Source organism: Callospermophilus lateralis, chromosome 6 (genome assembly GCF_048772815.1).
Source record: "Callospermophilus lateralis isolate mCalLat2 chromosome 6, mCalLat2.hap1, whole genome shotgun sequence".
Lineage (NCBI taxonomy): Eukaryota > Metazoa > Chordata > Mammalia > Rodentia > Sciuridae > Callospermophilus > Callospermophilus lateralis.
In genome coordinates this window covers 99,034,697-99,054,663 of record NC_135310.1, presented here as the reverse complement: position 1 = coordinate 99,054,663, position 19,967 = coordinate 99,034,697, and the positions used below count along the sequence as shown (strand labels likewise).

At 36.4% G+C, this 19,967-nt stretch overlaps 1 protein-coding gene and 1 pseudogene across 4 annotated transcripts; both read left to right on the top strand.

The window, feature by feature from the left end:
* The first annotated feature begins 3,721 nt into the window (after nucleotides 1–3,721).
* Nucleotides 3,722–4,810, top strand: LOC143402522 (non-selective voltage-gated ion channel VDAC1 pseudogene; annotated as a pseudogene).
* A 5,642-nt stretch (nucleotides 4,811–10,452) lies between these two features.
* Nucleotides 10,453–18,808, top strand: Kiaa1586 (KIAA1586 ortholog). 4 transcript variants are annotated; one of them, XM_076858532.2, is made up of 4 exons: nucleotides 10,453–10,676; nucleotides 11,209–11,292; nucleotides 15,564–15,644; nucleotides 16,553–18,806. In XM_076858532.2, exons 1-4 carry the CDS (start codon nucleotides 10,656–10,658, stop codon nucleotides 18,707–18,709), a joined length of 2,343 nt encoding a protein of 780 aa, XP_076714647.2. In that variant the 5' UTR covers nucleotides 10,453–10,655; the 3' UTR covers nucleotides 18,710–18,806. The 4 variants fall into 4 exon arrangements, with proteins under 4 accessions (XP_076714647.2, XP_076714649.2, XP_076714650.2 ...); XM_076858534.2 differs by lacking the exon at nucleotides 15,564–15,644 and having other exon boundaries at nucleotides 16,553–18,807; XM_076858535.2 differs by lacking the exons at nucleotides 10,453–10,676; nucleotides 11,209–11,292 and adding an exon at nucleotides 16,320–16,429 and having other exon boundaries at nucleotides 16,553–18,808.
* Nucleotides 18,809–19,967: the final 1,159 nt, after the last annotated feature.

Below are 19,967 nucleotides of genomic sequence, written 5' to 3'. Positions count from 1 at the left end.
AAATAATCACACAAGAGACACAAATACCTTTTTCTTTGGCGTCGCTGTGACGGCTTCTCTGACCTTAAGGGTCCACAGGAAGAGAGAGAGAGAGCACCGCACGTGCTGACCCCTTTTATTGAGAAGCTATTCAAATGAGGCAAGGGGTCAGGTTTCAGGGGGCTGAGTCTATCTTCATGATGTCCACTGTTAGCAGGCTGACTGACATCTGGGTAGATCACACCCAAGGACACAGTAAGAGAAGGGGACACACACAAGGCACTTCCATGGAAGATTCTATCCTAAACAGAGCAAGGGGTTATATTATAAAGGAACAGGTGAGTGTAGCTTCACCCATATGGGGCTGTAGGAAGACACACCTCATGGAACCCTAGAAGAGCGGGGCAGTCTAGCAGCATGGGTGCCTGATGCCATATCACCCAGCAGGGGAGTTAACTTAGTCCCATGGGAGGTTGGTCTCCCACAATAATAGAAATATTGTCTACTAAAGGTAAATAAAATTGCCTTTGCAAAACATAACCATATTACTCAAACATAATTTGTATGGTCTTTATTTTGATATATATTGATGTCTTTAGAGATAAGAGAATAAATGTATTTTTTAAATTTAGCTTTGTACATTGGTCCTTAATGAATTCGAAAATCATAAAACCAAAGCAGAATCTCAGAAAGTCATGTATACATATGTATGTGTATATATGTGTTTTCACATTTATAAGAATTTAGAACTCAGTAGAACTTTAATAAGTAGGGAAAGAAAGGTTTACTCAATAAATGAAAAAAATGTCATATTCATACTTCAAACCATCTTCCATGATTCCGTATGTATTTCATATTCCATTTTCCATATTTGTGTTCTCTGAATGGGAAGCACATTCTCATTCCAAGGCTACTGCCATGAAAAGACCAAAGAAAAATCATCAGTTGAAGTCTGGCTTACAGCAGGCTTGTACTCAGTTATTAGATTTATAGGTTATAAATTTTCCATTTCTGAGTGCTTTCTTTTCAGAATATATTTTTTGCTTATGCTTTCTGAATCCACTACTTAGCAGACAACTTGATATTCTCCTTGCATTTGCTGCCCAATGTAATTTAGTTCAGTCTTTTAAAGTATGGATTTTGAGACTTTTCTGTCACTTACATTGCTAAAAATAGAGTACAGGTGTTTTGTTATTCTTCTGTTTTTATTTCTCCAAGGTGCTTTTTAAAATTAACATTTCTGGGCTGGGGCTGTGGCTCAGGGGCAAAGGGCTTGCCTCGAATGTGTGAGGCACTGGGTTCAATCCTCAGCACCACATAAAAATAAATAAAGACATTGTGTGTCTATCTACAACTAAAAAAATATTAAAAATAAGTAAATAAATACAATAAAATAAAATTAACATCTCTTAGAGGATGTAAAAGGTAAGTAATCTACTAGCATATTCTTTTTTGATTTTTTTTAATATTTACTTTTTAGTTATAGTTGGACACAATACTTTTATCTATCTATCTATTTACCTATCTATTTATATGTGGTGCTAAGGATCGAACCTGGGGCCTTGCATATGCTAGGTGAACGCTCTACTGCTGAGCCACAACCCCAGCCCTACTAGCATATTCCTACTGGAGAGTTATTTTCAATGTCGCTACTGTAGAACTGCTGAATAAACATGAAACACCTGGTGTGATTTGAATCAGATGAACTATAAAAACCATAAATTTGGGATATACATATACTAAACAATTATTCAGGCACCTGAAATTCAAATTCAATTGAATTTTTAATGTAATTTTTACCTTTAGTAGGCAATATATTATCAAGTAGGCTTTTTAAAAAAAGAAATACTATACGTTTAGTAAGATCATCCTTTTTTCAATGAAAATATTAAATTTTGGACATTATCTATATCTCTTGCATAGCATGACTCAAGACAACTATAATTATATATTTTTATATAATTTTTATCCAAATAATTTGGATCTGAAATGTCCCCTACAAGCTCATATGTGAAAGACTTGGTCCCCAGTGCCTGTGTTCAGAGGTGGGGCCTTTGGGGAGATGACTGCATCAGATCTTAATGGGCATTGGAAGGTGGTAGTGGAGACTTTAAGGGTAGGGCTTAGTTACAGGAAATAGGTCACTAGGGTTTGTCCTTGAAGGGTATATTTTTTTCCTGGCCTCTCTCTGTCCTGCTTCTTTGCTTCTCAGCTGCCGTTAGGTGAACAACTTTGCTCCACCACACACTCCCAACCATGATGTTCTGCTTCATCACAAGCTCAGAAACAATGGAGCGAGGTGACCAGAAATTTAAAACACTGAAAAATTTAAAACACTAAAAAACTGTGAGCCAAAATAAATAGTTCCTTCTTTAAGTTGATTTTCTCAGTTATTTGTCATAGCAACAGAAAGCTAATACAAGTCCTATATCTTTATTTACCAAATCTGGCTGTGTTACTAAGCCTAATGTCATTTTAACTTTTGTTATTTTATTTATAATACATTTCTCTACATGCTTGTATATGCATGTACTATTGCTATGGTCTGGGTGTATTTTTATGGAAAAAAAACAGATAATAATAATAAATAATTCTTAGAAATTAAAGTTTTGATGGTTGAAGTAAAAATTTGGGGCTCAGGGTATATAGCTCAGTGGTAGAGGCTTACCTAGAATGTTCAAGGCCCTTGGTTTAATTGCCAGCATTGTAAAAACAAACAAACAAAACCCCAAATTAATAAATGGACTTGAAGATACATAACTGAGAAAAGTCTCCCAGAAAGCAGAAAAAAAGGAGATTAAAAAATATAAAATAAGAGACTTAGAGAATCAATACATGATAATTAATTTTAAAAATTTGAATACTGGGGGCCGGGATTGTGACTCAGTGGTAGAGCACTTGCATAGCATGCATAAGACACTAGGTTCAATCCCTGGAACCACATAAAAATAAACAAATAAAATAAAGGTATTGTGTCTACAACTAAAAATATATTTTTAAAAAAATTTTGAATACTGGGTATAATTGTGTATATGTTTCTATTCATCACCAAAATTAAAGAATGTGACTATCCAGTTTGAAGAGGTGCATCACCCAAGAAAAGAATAAAAAAGAACACAAAAGAAGAATTTCATCCAATTCTAAATATCAGGGAAAGAGATAGGACAATAGCTCACTCGAGTGAGCTTATGTTGTCTCTAAGGAATTACATCTATAGGTACATTAAATCCATTTGTCCTTTAATCATGATTAAAAAATTTAATCATCTTGTCAATGCATTGTCCATTTTTAAGAAAGTGATGTAGTTAGTGTTTATCTCCTTGCAATTTATAAGGAATCTGTGGGGTAGTATTATGATAACATGTAAATATCTTCTCATGAAACTTATACTTCAAGATTTATTATCTACTGATGATTCTTGTTTTAAAAAATGATGTTGCAAAATAGCCATTTTCTAACTCTACCAATCTTTCCTTCTCCCTTGCTCGTAAATTATCTATTCTTTATGGATATGGATTCCTATTTATTCAGTGGTTTGTCATCCATTTCTATTCCAACTTATTTTGATTATCAGTTTGTCCCAGATTCAGCCAGTTTGAGTATCTTTTTACTAGGTCATGTGACCATCATTTTTTGAGCAAATCCTTACTTTTTGGCATGGCAAAATATTCTCAGTGAATTTCTCTTTTTAATATTTATTTTTTTTATACTGGGCTGTATCCGCCACGGCTTCCGCAGCCCCCGCCGCCACCGCCTCGGAGCAGAAGATGGCTGTGCCTCCCAGGTATGCCGATCTTGGCAAATCTGCCAGGGATGTCTTCACCAAGGGCTATGGCTTTGGATTAATCGAACTCGATTTGAAAACAAAATCTGAGAATGGATTGGAATTTACGAGCTCAGGCTCAGCCAACACAGAGACCACCAAAGTGCCAGGCAGCCTGGAAACCAAGTACAGGTGGACTGAATATGGCCAGACGTTTACAGAGAAGAGGAACACTCACAACACACTAGGCACTGAGTTCACTGTGGAAGATCAGCTTGCACGTGGACTGAAGCTGACCTTCGATTCATCCTTCTCACCTAACACTGGGGGGAAAAAAATGCTAAAATCAAGACAGGGTACAAGCCGGAGCACATTAACCTGGGCTGCGACGTGGACTTGGACATTGCTGGGCCTTCAATCCGGTGCTGGGTTATGAGGGCTGGCTGGCTGGCTACCAGATGAATTTTAAGATCACAAAGTCCCGAGTGACCCAGAGCAACTTTGCAATTGGCTACAAGACTGACGAATTCCAGCTTCACACTAATGTGAATGACGGGACAGAGTTTGGTGGCTCCATTTATCAGAAGGTGAACAAGAAATTGGAGATGGCTGTCAATCTCGCCTGCACAGCAGGAAACAGTAACACTCGCTTTGGAATAGCAGCAGAGTATCAGATTGACCCTGATGCCTGCTTCTCGGCCAAAGTGAACAACTCCAGCCTGATTGGTTTAGGATACACTCAGACCCTGAAGCCAGGTATCAAACTGACACCGTCAGCTCTGCTGGATGGCAAGAATGTCAATGCTGGTGGCCACAAGCTTGGTCTAGGACTGGAATTTCAAGCATAAATGAATACTGTACAATCATTAATTTTAAACTATTTTGCAGCATAGCTACCTTCAGAATTTAGTGTACCTTTTAATGTTGTATGTCAGGGATGCAAGAATTGCTAAAAATCATGTTAGACCTCCAGGTGAAAGAGGATTCAGCTTTAAAGTGTTACCATTTCAGAGGTACAGAAGAAATCGAGTCCAAAAAAAGGTCCTTTCAGCTGTAGACTTGTGTGTGTGTGTGTGTGTGTGTGTGTGTGTGTGTGGGACTTGGTGACCCCTCTAGAGATGCCAGGTTTACTTTTTTTTTTTTTTTTTTAATCTAGAAATGACTGCAAATGGAAGTTGATAATGTATAGGCACTTTGTAAATCTGTATTGAGTAAATGAATGGAATTGTGACTTCCTGAAAATCAAACCTTGGTTTCCTAACCCTAATTGATGAGGAGCTCATTGCTTGGTGGTGTGTACAAACTCATCTGAAAGGGACTTTTTTTAGACAGACCTTCATAACCTTTTTCCACTCTAGCCCATCATCACCTCTTTTACACCAAAAGTAGTCTGCAGGGTGTGGTCACTGTTTCTTTTTCATGCCATTTTGGAGTGGAGAGGGTGAATGTGATGAAGCCAATAATTCAGGACTTAATTCCTTTTTGTGTTGTGGTTTTCTTGCCCTTGCACCAGTGTCTGAAATAGCTTCCAGGAGCTCCAGCTATAGGCTGGGAAGAGTCTGCGTGATTGTAATCACACAGTGACAACCCTAGGAATCTAAATTGGACTTCTGTTGTATTCTCACCACTCAATTTATTTTTTAGCAGTTTAATGGGTACATTTTAGAGTCTTCCATTTTGTGTGGAATTAGATCCTCCCCTTCAAATGCTGTAATTAACAACACTTAAAATAAAACTTGAATAAAATATTGAAAAAAATATTTATTTTTAGTTGTAGTTGCACACAGTACCTTTAATTTATTTACTTATTTTTATGTGGTGCTGAGGATTGAACCCAGGGCCTCACACGTGCTAGGCAAGCACTCTACCTCTGAGCCACAACCCCAGTCCCCCTCTAACTGAATCTTGTACATTCTTTACCATGCCCTGAAATCAGCCATTTCTACAAGGAATCATTTCTCATTTGGTGGGAAATGGTACTTAGAAACCAATATCCAGGTGTTAGGTGTAATCATTGTCTGAGCTGGTGCAAGGAGTTGTATTCTGACCAGAGAGATATAACCTGAATGTGATTACCAGGAAACATAAACAACCTCAACAGAGGTTATTTCTATAAAATAACTGGGAAGGCTGAGCCAGGAGGATCACAAGTTTAAGGCCAGCTTCAGCAATTTGGTGAGACCCTCAGCAATTTAGCAAGACTCTGTCTCAAAAACAACAACAACAACAACAACAACAACAACAAAACTATGGATATAGTTTGGTGTTAAAACGCACACCTGAGTTCAACACCTAATATCAAAAAACACCAAAAAAGCCAATGTCATGATAGATAGAAAAGGCTAGAGATTGTTTCAAATTAAAGAATAATAAAGTTATGAAAATTAAATGCATTGTGTGATAACGGACTAGACCTTTTTGTGAAACAACAGCCCTCTAGATACTGTATGTCAAAAGTTCAATGACAGTGATTCTTGGAAGACAGAAAATCCTACAAGTGTACCTACTTAATGTTTGTAGAAAATTTCTGAGCCATAAAGCAGGAAAAAAAAAAAAACTCAGGAATTGGGGAGATGGAAGTCTATGGAAACTAAGGTAGTTGAGGTCCACAAAGAGCAGCCTAGAGGAGAGTCACACAAAGAACTCCAGACACCTGCAGAACTCCTGGAGCGTTGAGTCCAATCTGCACAGACATGAGGAAACTACCACATCAGAACGTACACAGCACAGATTTCAGATGATAACTGCTGAAAATTGAAAGTGGGAAGGGCTCAGGGCTTGGAGTCCTCCACCACCTATCCCTTCTGTTCCTCTTTTTAGCTGACTCAATCATATCAGCCATTTGGCCACCTCTAGGAGATAGATCATTGCTGTGACCTTTTGCATTTGGCTTTCCAGACTACTTGCAGTCTGATGAATTGTACCTTTTATGGAAGAAACTGCTCAACAATCAGTCGACACTCTACTCTCTTATTCTTTCCTTTTATACACTCCTTTGTAAGTTATTGTTGCCTTCATAAGATTATGCTATGCAGCTTCCCTCATAATAGGATTATCTTTACTAGGCTGCAACTTGGTATGATTAGGATAAAGGGGTGGGAGGTTATACATATTTATTTTGAAAAATTTGAAAATTGTGAATTCTTTTCTTGAACTGGCAAAATGCCTTTGGTTTTCTATTATTATTATTATCATTATTATAAATTATTATTATTATTTTGGTATGTCCTGACTGAAGAAAGCCTTGGAGATTGCAAACTTAATTCTGGTTAAGTTGTGTGTAAATGTTTTTCTATGAAATGCTTTCTACACCTTAAACCCAGTCCTTTAGGTAAACAGTTCTGGATGAGAATAGGGAATGATTGGAGGAAAAATGTGTGAAGTTATAGTTAATGAAACAGGACACAGATATTTGCAAGAGAGCAAAAATCTCTGATAACTGGAGTAAGCTTTCGACTCTGGAAAGTATGGGGGAGATGGGAAAGCAACTGTAGTTTGGGTCTGAAATGTTCCCCAAAAGCCCATGTGTAGGCTTGTTCCCCATCCTGTAACACTGCATCTAGGTGGAGGAAGTTAGGTCAATGGGGGCATTTCCTTCCAGGGCATAATGGGAATCTGGCTCCTTTGTCTCTCTCTTGGATTCCCAGCCACCATGAAGTAAATAGATCTCCTTCACCATACACTCCTGCCATGATGTACTGTGATTCTTTGAGCCCAAAACAACAGAAACCTCTGAAACCATGCCTCAAATAAACCTTTCCTCCTTTCAAGTTGATTATCTCTGATATTTTGTCATCGTGACAGAAAGTTGAATAACAGCAATAATGACTTATTTTTAAGAACTGCTCATGGAAGAGTTCTCCTCTCTAATAAACAAAAATCAAACACACCCAAAACCCTACTCCTATGCTTTTCCTAAATTTACTGAAAAACTTCTAAAAGTAAAGTAGTTGCTAAGGCCTAGCCATAAGAAAGCAGGTGATGACCCCAAGTCCTGCATTTTTACATAAAATAGCCCATGTGAAATGTAATGCATCATTTGTGGGGAATATGAATCGACATACAAAAATAAGATATATTTCTATGTGTTAGCAACAAACAATCAGAAAAAGGCAGGAGTTGCCTGGGCAACTTAGTGAGAAACTCTCTCAGTAAAATAAAATGGCTAGGATGTAGCTCAGTGGTAGAGTGCACTGGGTTCAGTACTCATACTGAAATATATACATATATTCAGATACACACACACACACACACACACACACACACACACATACACACATACATGAAATAGGCTGGGAATATAGCTTAATAGTGGAGTACTTGCCAGCATGCACACAGCATGGTCCCCAGCACAGCAAAAACAAAAATTTTAAAATATGTGAAATACTTAGAGATGAATCTGATGAAATATGAAAAACATCAGTACACTAAAAAAATTTCCCCCAAAATAAAGAATTACGTCAACATGAAAAATAAGACAAAGTTGGAAAACTACCTATTTTCAAGACTTACTACTAATATATCTGTTAAAGGACTTATAGGGAGAATAAATGAGCAAATCTCAAATTTCAATAAAAAACAGAATTTTCATTTAAATAATGGATAAATGTGCCAATGAAGATATAAGAATAGCCAATAAAACATGAAAGGATTTATTTTTTAAGAGAGAGAGAGAGAATTTAATATTTACTTTTTAGTTTTCAGCAGACACAACATCTTTATCTGTATATGGTGCTGAGATCGAACCCAGCACTGCAAGCATGCCAGGCGAGCACGCTACGGCTTGAGCCACATCCCCAGCCCTGAAAGGATGTTTAACATGACTTTCTAGTCATTAGGTTAATTGCAAGTTAAATCACAATGAGAAATCACTACATATCTATTAGAATGTTTGGAATAAAAGGACCATCTTTGAAATAGCTACTGAAATGGGATGGGGATATAGCTCAGTTGGTAGACTGCTTGCCTCACATGCACCAAGGCCCTGGATTCAATCCCCAGCACCACAAAAGAAAAAACAGACAAAAAAAAAAAAAAAAGCTACTGAATTGAAGAGCATGAGCACATCCAGAATCTAGTCACATAATGCACATGAGAAAAATCTTTTGTACTGGGGACTGAACCCAGAGCCTCATGCTTACTAGGCAAGAGCTCCACCACAGTGTTACATCCCAAGCCCCTCCTCCTCCTCTCAGTTAAAATTTTGTTTTGAGACAAGGTCAAACTAAGTTGCCCAGGCTGGTCTCAAATGGTGTCCTTCTGCCTCAGCTTCCTCAACAGCTGGGATTACTGACCAGGAAAATCTTTTATATACAAGTTTCTCCTAGGCATTTAAGGAATTTAGAAATGGTTAATTTCCATTAGGCATTGGGGTGCTCATTGTGACAGGTCTCCTTTTGTTCTCAGCTTTTTATGCAAGTGCTTTCCTCAAATGTAGTCAGCAGGCTTAATGTTTTATGTGGAGATGCAAGAAATGAAACAGATTAATGTAATACTAACTGCAAACACAAGTAATCACATGCTATGTTCCCATTTAGACCTGAAAAAAAATAGGTCTCAAACTGAGAAAGTAATTATCCACTGCATCATTTATCAGGCAAAATTAACAGATTAAGTCAGCTGCAAAATTAACAAAAGATGACTTCCCCCCGCCCAAAAGAAATACTGCACTTATAAAGAATCAAGATGACTAGGAACTACTTAACTCTTACTGAGAAAATATGTTCTCTAAAATCATAGACTACCAAAAACTTTGCTGTTTGAAAATTTATCAGAAAGACAAAAGTGAGCCTGTCTCTTGGCTGGAGATGCTACATCTCTCTGACATAGAGATCCAACTTCATATTTCAAAGCTAGTGCACGGGATACACGTAGGGAATTTCTGAGTTCAACGTTCCCTGTATTAGGTTTGCAGTTTTCAAGTTAACAAGACCTGGGGCCACTTTGCAATCCACACACAACATCAAACCTTTTGCACACAATCCTAATCAAATTGAATCTATTAAAACATTTCCTCATTCGCGCTGGGGTTGTGGCTCAGTGGCAGAGCGCTTGCCTCACAAATGTGAGGCACTGGGTTCTTAGCACTACATAAAAATAAGTAAACAAAAATAAAGATATTGTGCCAATGTATAACTAAAACAAATAAAATTGCCTCATTGCTATTTCACCTATTTCTACACTTTCTTAAAATCTTATAATCATGCTGTCTTATCCTTTGTATGGTGAGATGTCCCATAGTTCCTCAGTTGTATGAGTTTGCTCATTGTAAGCCATGGTCAAAATCTCAAAGGTGATTTCTGGAGCTACAGAATTATCAACTAGAAGTGGCCCTAGGCTATTAAGGCTAGGGGGGGAAAAGTTTTAAAAGAATGTTCTCAGTTAAAATTTGTTTTCATAAATTTCATCTATTTACTAAAATTTTGTGGTAATTTGAAAAAGGTGGGTCATAATTTTGCTAAGGCAATATTCGAACAAACAACGAAGAAGTATTTTAATCACATTTATCTTTATATAGACCAAATATGTCCGTAAAAACAAAAAAACACACCCCCACCAACCCCTCAGTCATTCCCTCTGAGAGGAACAGCAAAGAGGGGGCGCAAGCGCAGAAGCCCAAGGTCCTTTCCTACTCAGCGCCCACGCGCAGGGAGGCTCTGTGTCTGGCTTAACTACAATTCCCAGCATCCTTCGAGGTGCGGGGAAGGAGAGCCAGAGGCTCCGGAGATAGCGGGCCAGGGAGGGCCGTTCCTCCTTCTCTGGCGGTTTTGCACCTAGTTGCGCTTGACCAGAGTTCCCGTTAGAGATAACGCTGTGGCAAGTGGTGGTGCCTTGAGGCGGTGCAAGGTGGGAAGGGAAGTCGCGGCGGCGGCAGGGACAGCAGTAGTGGTGGTGCTGTCAAGCCGTTGGAGAAATGGGAGACCCAGGGTCGGAGGTGAGTAGCAGAGCCTTGGGCCTTTGCGTTCTGGGAACCGAACCGCGGAGGGTTTCGAGATTGGTGGGTTGAGGCCTGTGCTCGGCCGCAGCCTCGGGGCGCTGCGCCTCAGCATCTAGGGCGGAGCGGGGCCTTCGGGCCTGCTGCTTGCGTGCGCCGGGAACCTGCGGCAACAATGGCCGCCCGGCCGCCCCCGGCCCCTGAACTGGCCCCGAGTACCTGCTGCCACCGCTCTGCCCCGGGAGCCCAGCGACGGCTGAAGTCAGGATTGCCCTTGGGTAGCGAGCTTGCATCCCTGCTCCTGGAGTAGGTGGGGACCTTCTGAGCGCTGGCACTCCTTTTCGAGGGCCATTCACCACAGCTGCGCGAGCCTTAGCAAAACCGAGCTCCCTCGACTCAGTTCTTCGTGGCGTTTGCGTGCGTTTGTGCTCAGTTTCCGTCCAAGCTTTTGTCTCAATCGTCCTTTTTGGAAAAATCTCTCCCTACAAGTGTGTGGCTGAATAGATAAGCATGTTTTGGCTTATTTTTGTAGATAATAGAATCTGCCCCTCCAGCTGGGCCTGAGGCATCTGAATCAACAACGGATGAAAACGAAGATGACATTCAGTTTGTTAGTGTAAGTAGCTACTGATAATCGGGCTTTTCCCAGAGTAAAAGACTGTGTAAGCCATTGTGCAGTTCTACTGACCTGGTCATTCATCATTCAACGAATAGTAAGGATGTCTCCTGGGTGGTGGACACTGTGGGACATGGTGTAGGATTAAGGAGTTTACCAGGAAAGGTATCTGAGCCACCACAATAGCCATCACAAAGAGCATGGCCTATTGAACGTGTTGGGCTCTTAATGAGGCCTCCGGTGCCCTCATTTGGCTCCATTTTATGATTACTCTAGACAAAATTCTAGTCTCTGTAAACTTACAGACTGTGATTTTAAATGGGGGCAAGAATGCCTTCTCAAAGGTGACACACAGGACTAGGAGAGAGGGCTAATGGCAGAGAGGTGGAAAACAAGATGGGTAGAAACTCAGCTTGAGGACCTCACTAACCTCTGAGATCATCATGTTACAGCATAGTGCAACAATTGCACATAATGAATCCTGCATCACCAGGAGCATGCTGTCTTTTCTGTTTTTGTCCTTTGCCACAGGCAGTAGTTTTCAAGTGTTAGGAAGTGGAAACCTTCAAATTCTTGAGCCCAACTCCAGATTTACTGAGTCAGAAAGAAATTCAAAGTCGGGCTTAGGAATCTCCATTTTTGAACAAGTTCAGGATATTTGAATCCCTGAACACACTTAATAAAGCATTGATTTGGAAAATGGAAGGAAATGCCATAAATATTGTGGGATGATTTTCATTCAGTGCTGTTAAAGTTTTACAAAGGCTTTGCTTATCATAGTATCTCAGCTACCTAAAAATAGTTCTGCCTCAAAACTGTTCTTTTACTGAGTTATGTGATCAGTTAGTTTGGTATTAAGTCTGTATAGTTTTTCTTTATAATAGAGTGCCTGTCTAATTTTGTGTGTTTTTAGTGGCTATAGTTTAGGTTGACTTTGGAAGTCACTTATTTTTTTAAGTCAAACAAAATTTGCTCCCTGAAAATTATGTAGTTAACATTGTTGCTTGTTCTATAAGATTTATGTAGAAAGTGTTCACAAAATCATATCTTTGGCATTTTTTATAATATAATTTTTCAGTTGTAGATGAACACAAATCATTTATTTATTTATTTTTATGTGGTGCTGAGGATCAAACCCAATGCCTGTGCTAGGCAAGCACTCTACCACAGAGCTACAACCCCAGCCCATCTTTGGCATTCTTTTTTAAAATAATTTTTTAGTTATAGATGAACACAATATCTTTATTTTTTATGTGGTGCTGAGGATCGAACCCAGTGCCTCATACATGTTAGGCAAGAGCCACAACCCTAGCCCTGGCATTCTTTCTTGAAATACATGAATAGTGAATATGGTGTTCTAGTCTTGATACTTAGAACCTTTATAAATTTGAGGGTACCATGAGAAGTTGTATGCTTACTCTTCACTTTTGTGATTAGTTAAGTGATGTAACTGGAAATCGAAGAGTCATAGTTTTGTTTTGTACTGAAAAAAGTTGGAAAGAGGATGTCATGGGTCTTTTTTTTTTTATTATTGGTTCAAAACATTACAAAGCTCTTGACATATCATATTTCATACATTAGATTCAAGTGGGTTATGAACTCCCATTTTTACCCCAAATACAGATTGCAGAATCACATCGGTTACACATCCACATTTTTACATAATGCCCTATTAGTAACTGTTTTATTCTGCTACCTTTCCTATCCTCTACTATCCCCCCTCCCCTCCCCTCCCATCTTCTCCCTCTACCCCATCTACTGTAATTCATTTCTCTCCTTGTTTATTTTCCCATTCCCCTCACAACCTCTTATATGTAATTTTGTATAACAATGAGGGTCTCCCTCCATTTCCATGCAATTTCCCTTTTCTTTTCTGTCATGGGTCTTTAGGAAAAATAATTTTGATTTTTCCTGACTATCCTACGAGTGATTGGGATGGTATGATCTTGATAATTTTTTGTGCAATTCTCAGTAGGAATGACACACATCATCTTTATGATCTGTCTGCCTTACTTGAGAAACACAAAAGCAATCTACAATTAAGGTTGAAAAATAAATAGGTGTAAGTTTGTGTAATACCCTGAAGAATAATTATATTTTAAGTTCTGACTGAGCTTATATATGACTGAGCTTATGTGGGGGATTGTTCTTAGGCTCCTCTCTAATACCAATATCTGTGAATGCTCAAACCCTTTATGTAAAATGTCTTAGTATTCTTTATATAAAATGTCTTAGTGTTCCCCTATAACCTCTGCGCAATCTCCTATAGGTATAAATCATCTCTAGATTTCAAATAATAACAAATACAATGTAAATTCTATGTAAGTAGTTGTTACATTGTATGGGGAATAATGATAAGAAAAAAATCTTCACATGTTCGGTGTGGACACTTTTTGATTAAAAAAGTGTTATTTTATGAAAAATATTATCAATCCATGGTTGATTGGATTGATCAATGGCACCCATGGATATGGAGGGTTGATGTGTTTTAAATGTAGAGAATCATTTGCATCTTTGCATACAAAGTCTTGAATAGATGAGAACCTCATATTTTATCCTGTTCCAAATAGAGGATCAAAGGCTTGATGGCTTCAGATGGGAAATAAATGATATGCTGAAAAGGAAATTGAATATCAGAAAGTACTTAAAAAAATTTCCTGTTGCATTTGTGCATTATTATTATTGTCACTATTATTTTTTGTGTGGGGATCTAACCCAGGACCTCAAAGCATGCTGAATGAGTGCTCTACATCCCCAGCCCTCCTGTTGCATTTAAATGGTGCCAAGAAAAAGACAATTGACTTTAATTCTATTTTAAAATGCATTTAGATACAGAATCTGTTACTTTATTCTGTAATACCATCCTATAGTCCACTAGGATATGCTTTTTTTCTTTTTTAAAAATATTTTTTATAGTACTATCCATTAAGGATTATATGCTGTTGGGTTTAGTTCTTTGCTTGAGGGTTATACAGATACAGAAAAGAATATTAATATGTTATTTCTTGATATTCTGATTTTTATTTCTTAGTTGTTTCATATAAATCTTGATTTTTTTCACCCCCCCTAGATTTTATTCTACATTGTGGCACAACATCCTTTTTGTGGTCTGCTAAGTATTCAGCCCCAAATTAAACACAATATACTGAAATACAGAAATGACAAAATTGGGAAATACAAAAAGAGCTCTTATCTTTGATATAAATTTTATTGAACTATAGTATGCATTTAGAAAAAAAAACGTATATTTCCTCATTGTTCTCCTTGCCATCACCTTACTTTAGTACCATGTTAGCCTTTTCCTGTATTGATTATTTGGATTATCTTACTTGTATTTGCTCAGTACTCTCCTATATGATCAATCTTCTTGAAAAAGAGTTCTCATAATATTCCTATCTTAATATTATTTGTTGATCTTTTGTCCTTGGATAAAGTCTGATATTTTAACCTGAGGTATTTATGGCCTCATTTATGAAGGAAAGTATTGTGTATGTAAAGAAAGGATTAAAAAAATTAGTTTGATGTTTAACAGTTTAGGGGTAGTGTGGGTGAAGAAATTCATGAATTTTGGCAGGGGTTGTAGCGCAGTGGTAGAGCACTTACCTAGCATGGGTGAGGCATTAGGTTTGATCCTCAGCATCACATAAAAATAAATAAATAAAATAAAAGTATTTTATCCATCTACAACCAACAAAAAAGGGGGGAGAAGGAATCATTGAGTTTAAGGTATCTCAGACATTATTATTTTTTTTTTTTTTTAAAGAGAGAGTGAGAGAGGGAGAGAGAGAGAGAATTTTTAATATTTATTTTTTAGTTTTCGGCAGACACAACATCTTTGTTTGTATGTGGTGTTGAGGATCGAACCCAGGCCGCATGCATGCCAGGCGAGCGCGCTACTGCTTGAGCCACATCCCCAGCCCACTCTCAGACATTATTGATAACTGTTCCAGTTTTAAAATGCTGTACTATTAAATCCATGTCTTTTTTAATACTCTCTCTGTACTGTTGCCCATTCCAAAAGGAAGCCACATGGCTTTATTCCTCTGAGTACATTTAAGCTCTTTGTGGCTGGCTTTTGTCATTATTACATATTTATTTACTCTCTTTTTCCTGTGCCTCTTTTGTTTCTGTTTATTCTATGCCATTTGCAAGATTTCTTATTCAGAGTAATTTTTGCAAATTTTAATTAAAACAAACAAAAACTCCCCACTGATTATAAATGTGAGTTTAATTCATTGTTAATGACATAAATTTATCACTCTCTTTTTTAGGAAGGACTGTCGAGACCTGTTCTTGAATACATTGATCTGGTTTGTGGTGATGATGAAGAGTCTAACATGCACCATAGTGATGTAAGCACATTTTATTTCTGTTTTAGTTCTTCTAGTAAGTGTAATAGTGTGCTGGAGGTCCTTGAACTGTATTATAAGAATTTATTGTTAGATTTTTCTGGAATTTCGTGAGTTGATTTTAAACAGCCGTTATTCAAAATTAAAGTATAATATATGGTATACATTATCATTCCATTTAACCTAATACTCAAACTCATCATATCCTAGCATCTGTATACTTGAAGTTATTTGCATCTGTTGTGTCTGTTGGATAGAAATGCCACACTAGGTAGTGTGCTGGTACCACAGAAAAGGAGTATTTACCTCATGGTAATTGGGAAAATAGAAATCAGGGCTCGATTTGTTATTTGTTGGTGATCTAAACTCAAAAGATAAAATGTTAATCCAGATTAAATTTCAGAATGTGATATGATTCTTCTTAACTGCTAAAATGTGTGTAGCACAACAAATTGAGGAAATTGCCTTGTGATATTGAAAACTGTTAATTCAGCAAAGATTTGATGTTGTCGTTGAAAAATGAATGGAAGTCTAATATATGTCTTCATTGTTTCATTTTCATCTTATTCATTCTTGTAAATGAAAATACCACCCACTCTTCATATTGGAATTACACTCATTTGCAAATCATGTGACCTGTGTTTCTGACTCAATTGGATCATAATGAAACATTCATAGTCAGATTTTGTGATACTGTTGTTGGCAATAGACGTTTTTTAAAATCTGATAGTGGATTTTTCAAGAAATAGCAAGTGACATTGAAGTTATAGGTAAAACTGAACATCAAGGTAAGCATTTTAGTTTAAATTTTATTTCTAAAATTATTTAAATAAATTACTAAGAGAACATTTTACATTAGCCTTTCAAATGTTATCATGAATTTTACTTATACATGTAAAATTATTTTTCAGGTTCTATTCCCTAAAATGCCAAAACGACAGGGTGACATCTTGCACTTTTTAAATGTGAAGAAGGCTAAAACAGACACAGAAAGTAATGATAGGAACAAAAATCATTGTGGACTGTCTAAGTCAAAGGAACCAAATTTAGAATGTATTGAACAACCAATCATTGAACAAAAGCCATCATGTTCATCAAAGGAAGAAATAGATAATCTTATGCTTCCAGATTGTTGGAGTGAAAAACAAGCATTTATGTTTACAGAACAGTATAAGTGGCTTGAAATTAAAGAAGGTAAATTAGGATGTAAGGATTGTTCAACAGTTCGGCATTTGGGATCCAAAGCAGAAAAGCATGTCCATGTATCCAAGGAATGGATTTCATATTTAGTAACCCCTAATGGCAGTAATAAAACTACCAGACAAGCTTCTTTGCGGAAAAAAATTAGGGAGCATGATATATCTAAAGCTCATGGTAAAATTCAAGATTTATTAAAGGAATCGGTTAATGATTCAATTTCTAATATAGTGCCTAAACAAAATAATAAAAATATTGATGCTACTGTAAAAGTTTTCAATACTGTTTACAGTTTAGTAAAACATAATAGACCTTTATCTGATATTGAAGGGGCAGTAGAATTACAGGAGAAAAATGGAGAGGTCAATTGTTTAAATACCCGCTACAGTGCAACAAGAATAGCAGAACATATTGCAAAAGAAATGAAGATGAAGATATTTAAGAATATCATTGAAGAGAAAGCCAAAATCTGTATCATAATTGATGAGGCATCTACAGTTTCAAAGAAAAGCACCCTTGTGATTTACCTCCAGTGCGCAATTCAGTCAGCTCCTGCACCTGTTACATTATTTGTTGCTTTAAAAGAATTAGTATCAACCACAGCAGAGTACATTTTAAATACATTATTGACTACTTTAAATGATTATGGCTTTACAAATGAATATTTGAAAGCAAATTTAATTGCATTTTGTTCTGATGGTGCTAACCTGATGCTGGGAAGAAAGTCTGGTATAGGTACAAAATTGTTAGAAAAATTTCCTGAAATCATTATGTGGAACTGTTTAAACCATCGATTGCAATTGTCACTTGATGATTCAGTATCTGAAATAAAACAAGTTAATCATTTTAAGATATTTCTTGACAAAATTTATTCTCTTTATCATCAATCTAATACAAATCAAACCAAGCTATTAGGATCTGTAGCTAAAGACCTTGAAATTGAAATTATTAAAATTGGTCGGGTAATGGGACCAAGATGGGCTGCATGTAGTTTACAAGCTGCTACTGCTGTATGGCATGCATATCCTGTATTATATATGCATTTTTCTAATTCTTATTCTAGTTTGGCAGAGAGGTTAGCTAATACTAATTTTTTACAAGACCTTGCTTTGATGATTGACATTCTTGAAGAATTTTCCCTGCTTTCAACTGCATTACAGTCAAGATCAACTAATATTCAGAAAGCACAAAAATTGATCAAACGAACCATAAGAGCTTTGGAAAATTTAAAAATTGATACTGGAAAATATGAATCACAGGTTGAAGATTTGATTAAGTCAGAGAAGTTTAGAGATATTCCATTTAGTAAGAATAAGAAATTTAATGCTCTTCCTAGGAGTATGTTGCTAGAAAATATAATTCAACACATGAACTTACGTCTTTTTTCTGATAGAAACCATGATGAAAGTATTTTTAATTATTTTGATTTGCTAGAACCTTCCACATGGCCTTATGAAGAAATGACTTTACCATGGACAGCTGGTGAAAAAAAATTATCTCATTTGTGTGAAATTTTAAAATACAAAATTGATTTGAATGATTTTCAGGAATTTATAAATAATAATATAAAATCAGATAATGTTTCAATTCCTACAACTATACAAAAAGCTAAGAAGATAGTTAGCACTATCGCAGTCAATAATGCTGAAGCTGAAAGAGGTTTCAGTTTGATGAATATAATTTGTACAAGGGTGAGAAATAGTTTAACAATAGATCACATATCTGATTTAATGACAATAAATTTATTGGGGAAGGAATTAGCAGATTGGGATGCAACTCCATTTGTAAAATCTTGGTCAAATTGCAACCATAGATTGGCCACAGATACAAGAGTTCGGCAAAAATCAACAAAGGTCTTCTCTGAGAATTAGCTGGCTGTAAGAAACTTACAGTAAAAAAATATCCTTTATGTTTTTATCATTTGTAAGTTTTGTGCCACACATCCTTTACATACTTAAAAGTGTTTTTAAAAGCCAGTTAAACTATTATCAGCATTTTGCTGTTTAAATGACATTCTTTAAAGAGATAAAGCTGATGATAATTGTTTTTTAGAACTGTAGATTTTTAGAGTTTGACCCATGTCTGCTAGAATGGGTCATTATATATTCCAAAAAGTCTTATATAGAACTTCCAACCATTTACACTTTTTGCACTGTTTTACATTAAATAAGGATACAAAAAAAAAAAAAAAAAAGTGACTCACATCTAAGTTCTAAACCTTGAAGGTTTTATCAAATAAAAGAGAAATGGGATAAAAACTAAGCTTTTTGGCTCTAGTCTTTCCCATTTTTATACCTGCACTATACAGTATTGTAGCCACTAGCTTCAGTGACTGACTGACTATTAGGCACTTGAGATGAGTTCGTTAGGACTAAGGAAGTAAGAATTATTTAATTTTAATCTTGTAAAAACTGAAGCAACATAAAACATTTTTCTGCATAACTTTTTTGGGAACACATTTCTCTTTGTTACCTTGCATAAAATATGATTGTAGTATGCTTGGCAAACTTCTGTATCATTTCTAATATTACATATAAACATATCACTAATTAAGTCTGACAACAGACAGATCAATGCAAATTATGTTTTCTACAATGATGTAACATTATACCATGTTTTTCCTGAACGTATTATGCAGACCACAGGAATTATAGTGATACTTATGTAAATCAATTGCTGATTAAATTGAAATGCTTATTTTGATTATAATTATTTTTCTAGTTTTCACATGAATATCAACAAATTTTTTTAATTTAAAATGAAGACATACTGAAAAGAGAATAAGTTGAGATGGAGAAGCTAGTATATCAGTAACAGCTAACAAAAAGAAACTGGAAGATGGTATATTACAGATTTCATGATGAATGGCAATTGCAGTTTGCTATGGCAGAAAAGCAAGCTGATAATTAAGAAAAAATTAGATATGAATGTATTCATATCTACTTTGTATTCAGAAAGTGCAAAATGAATTAGATAAATTACCTTTCTAAGGTCAAAAAAGAATCAAACTAGCACATTGTATCCTCACAAATATGTACTCCTATGTATCAATTAAAAAATAAAATTAGTCATCAGAAATCAGAATTAAATGTCTAACAAGACAAATTTTTAACAATTTTTATAGGATCT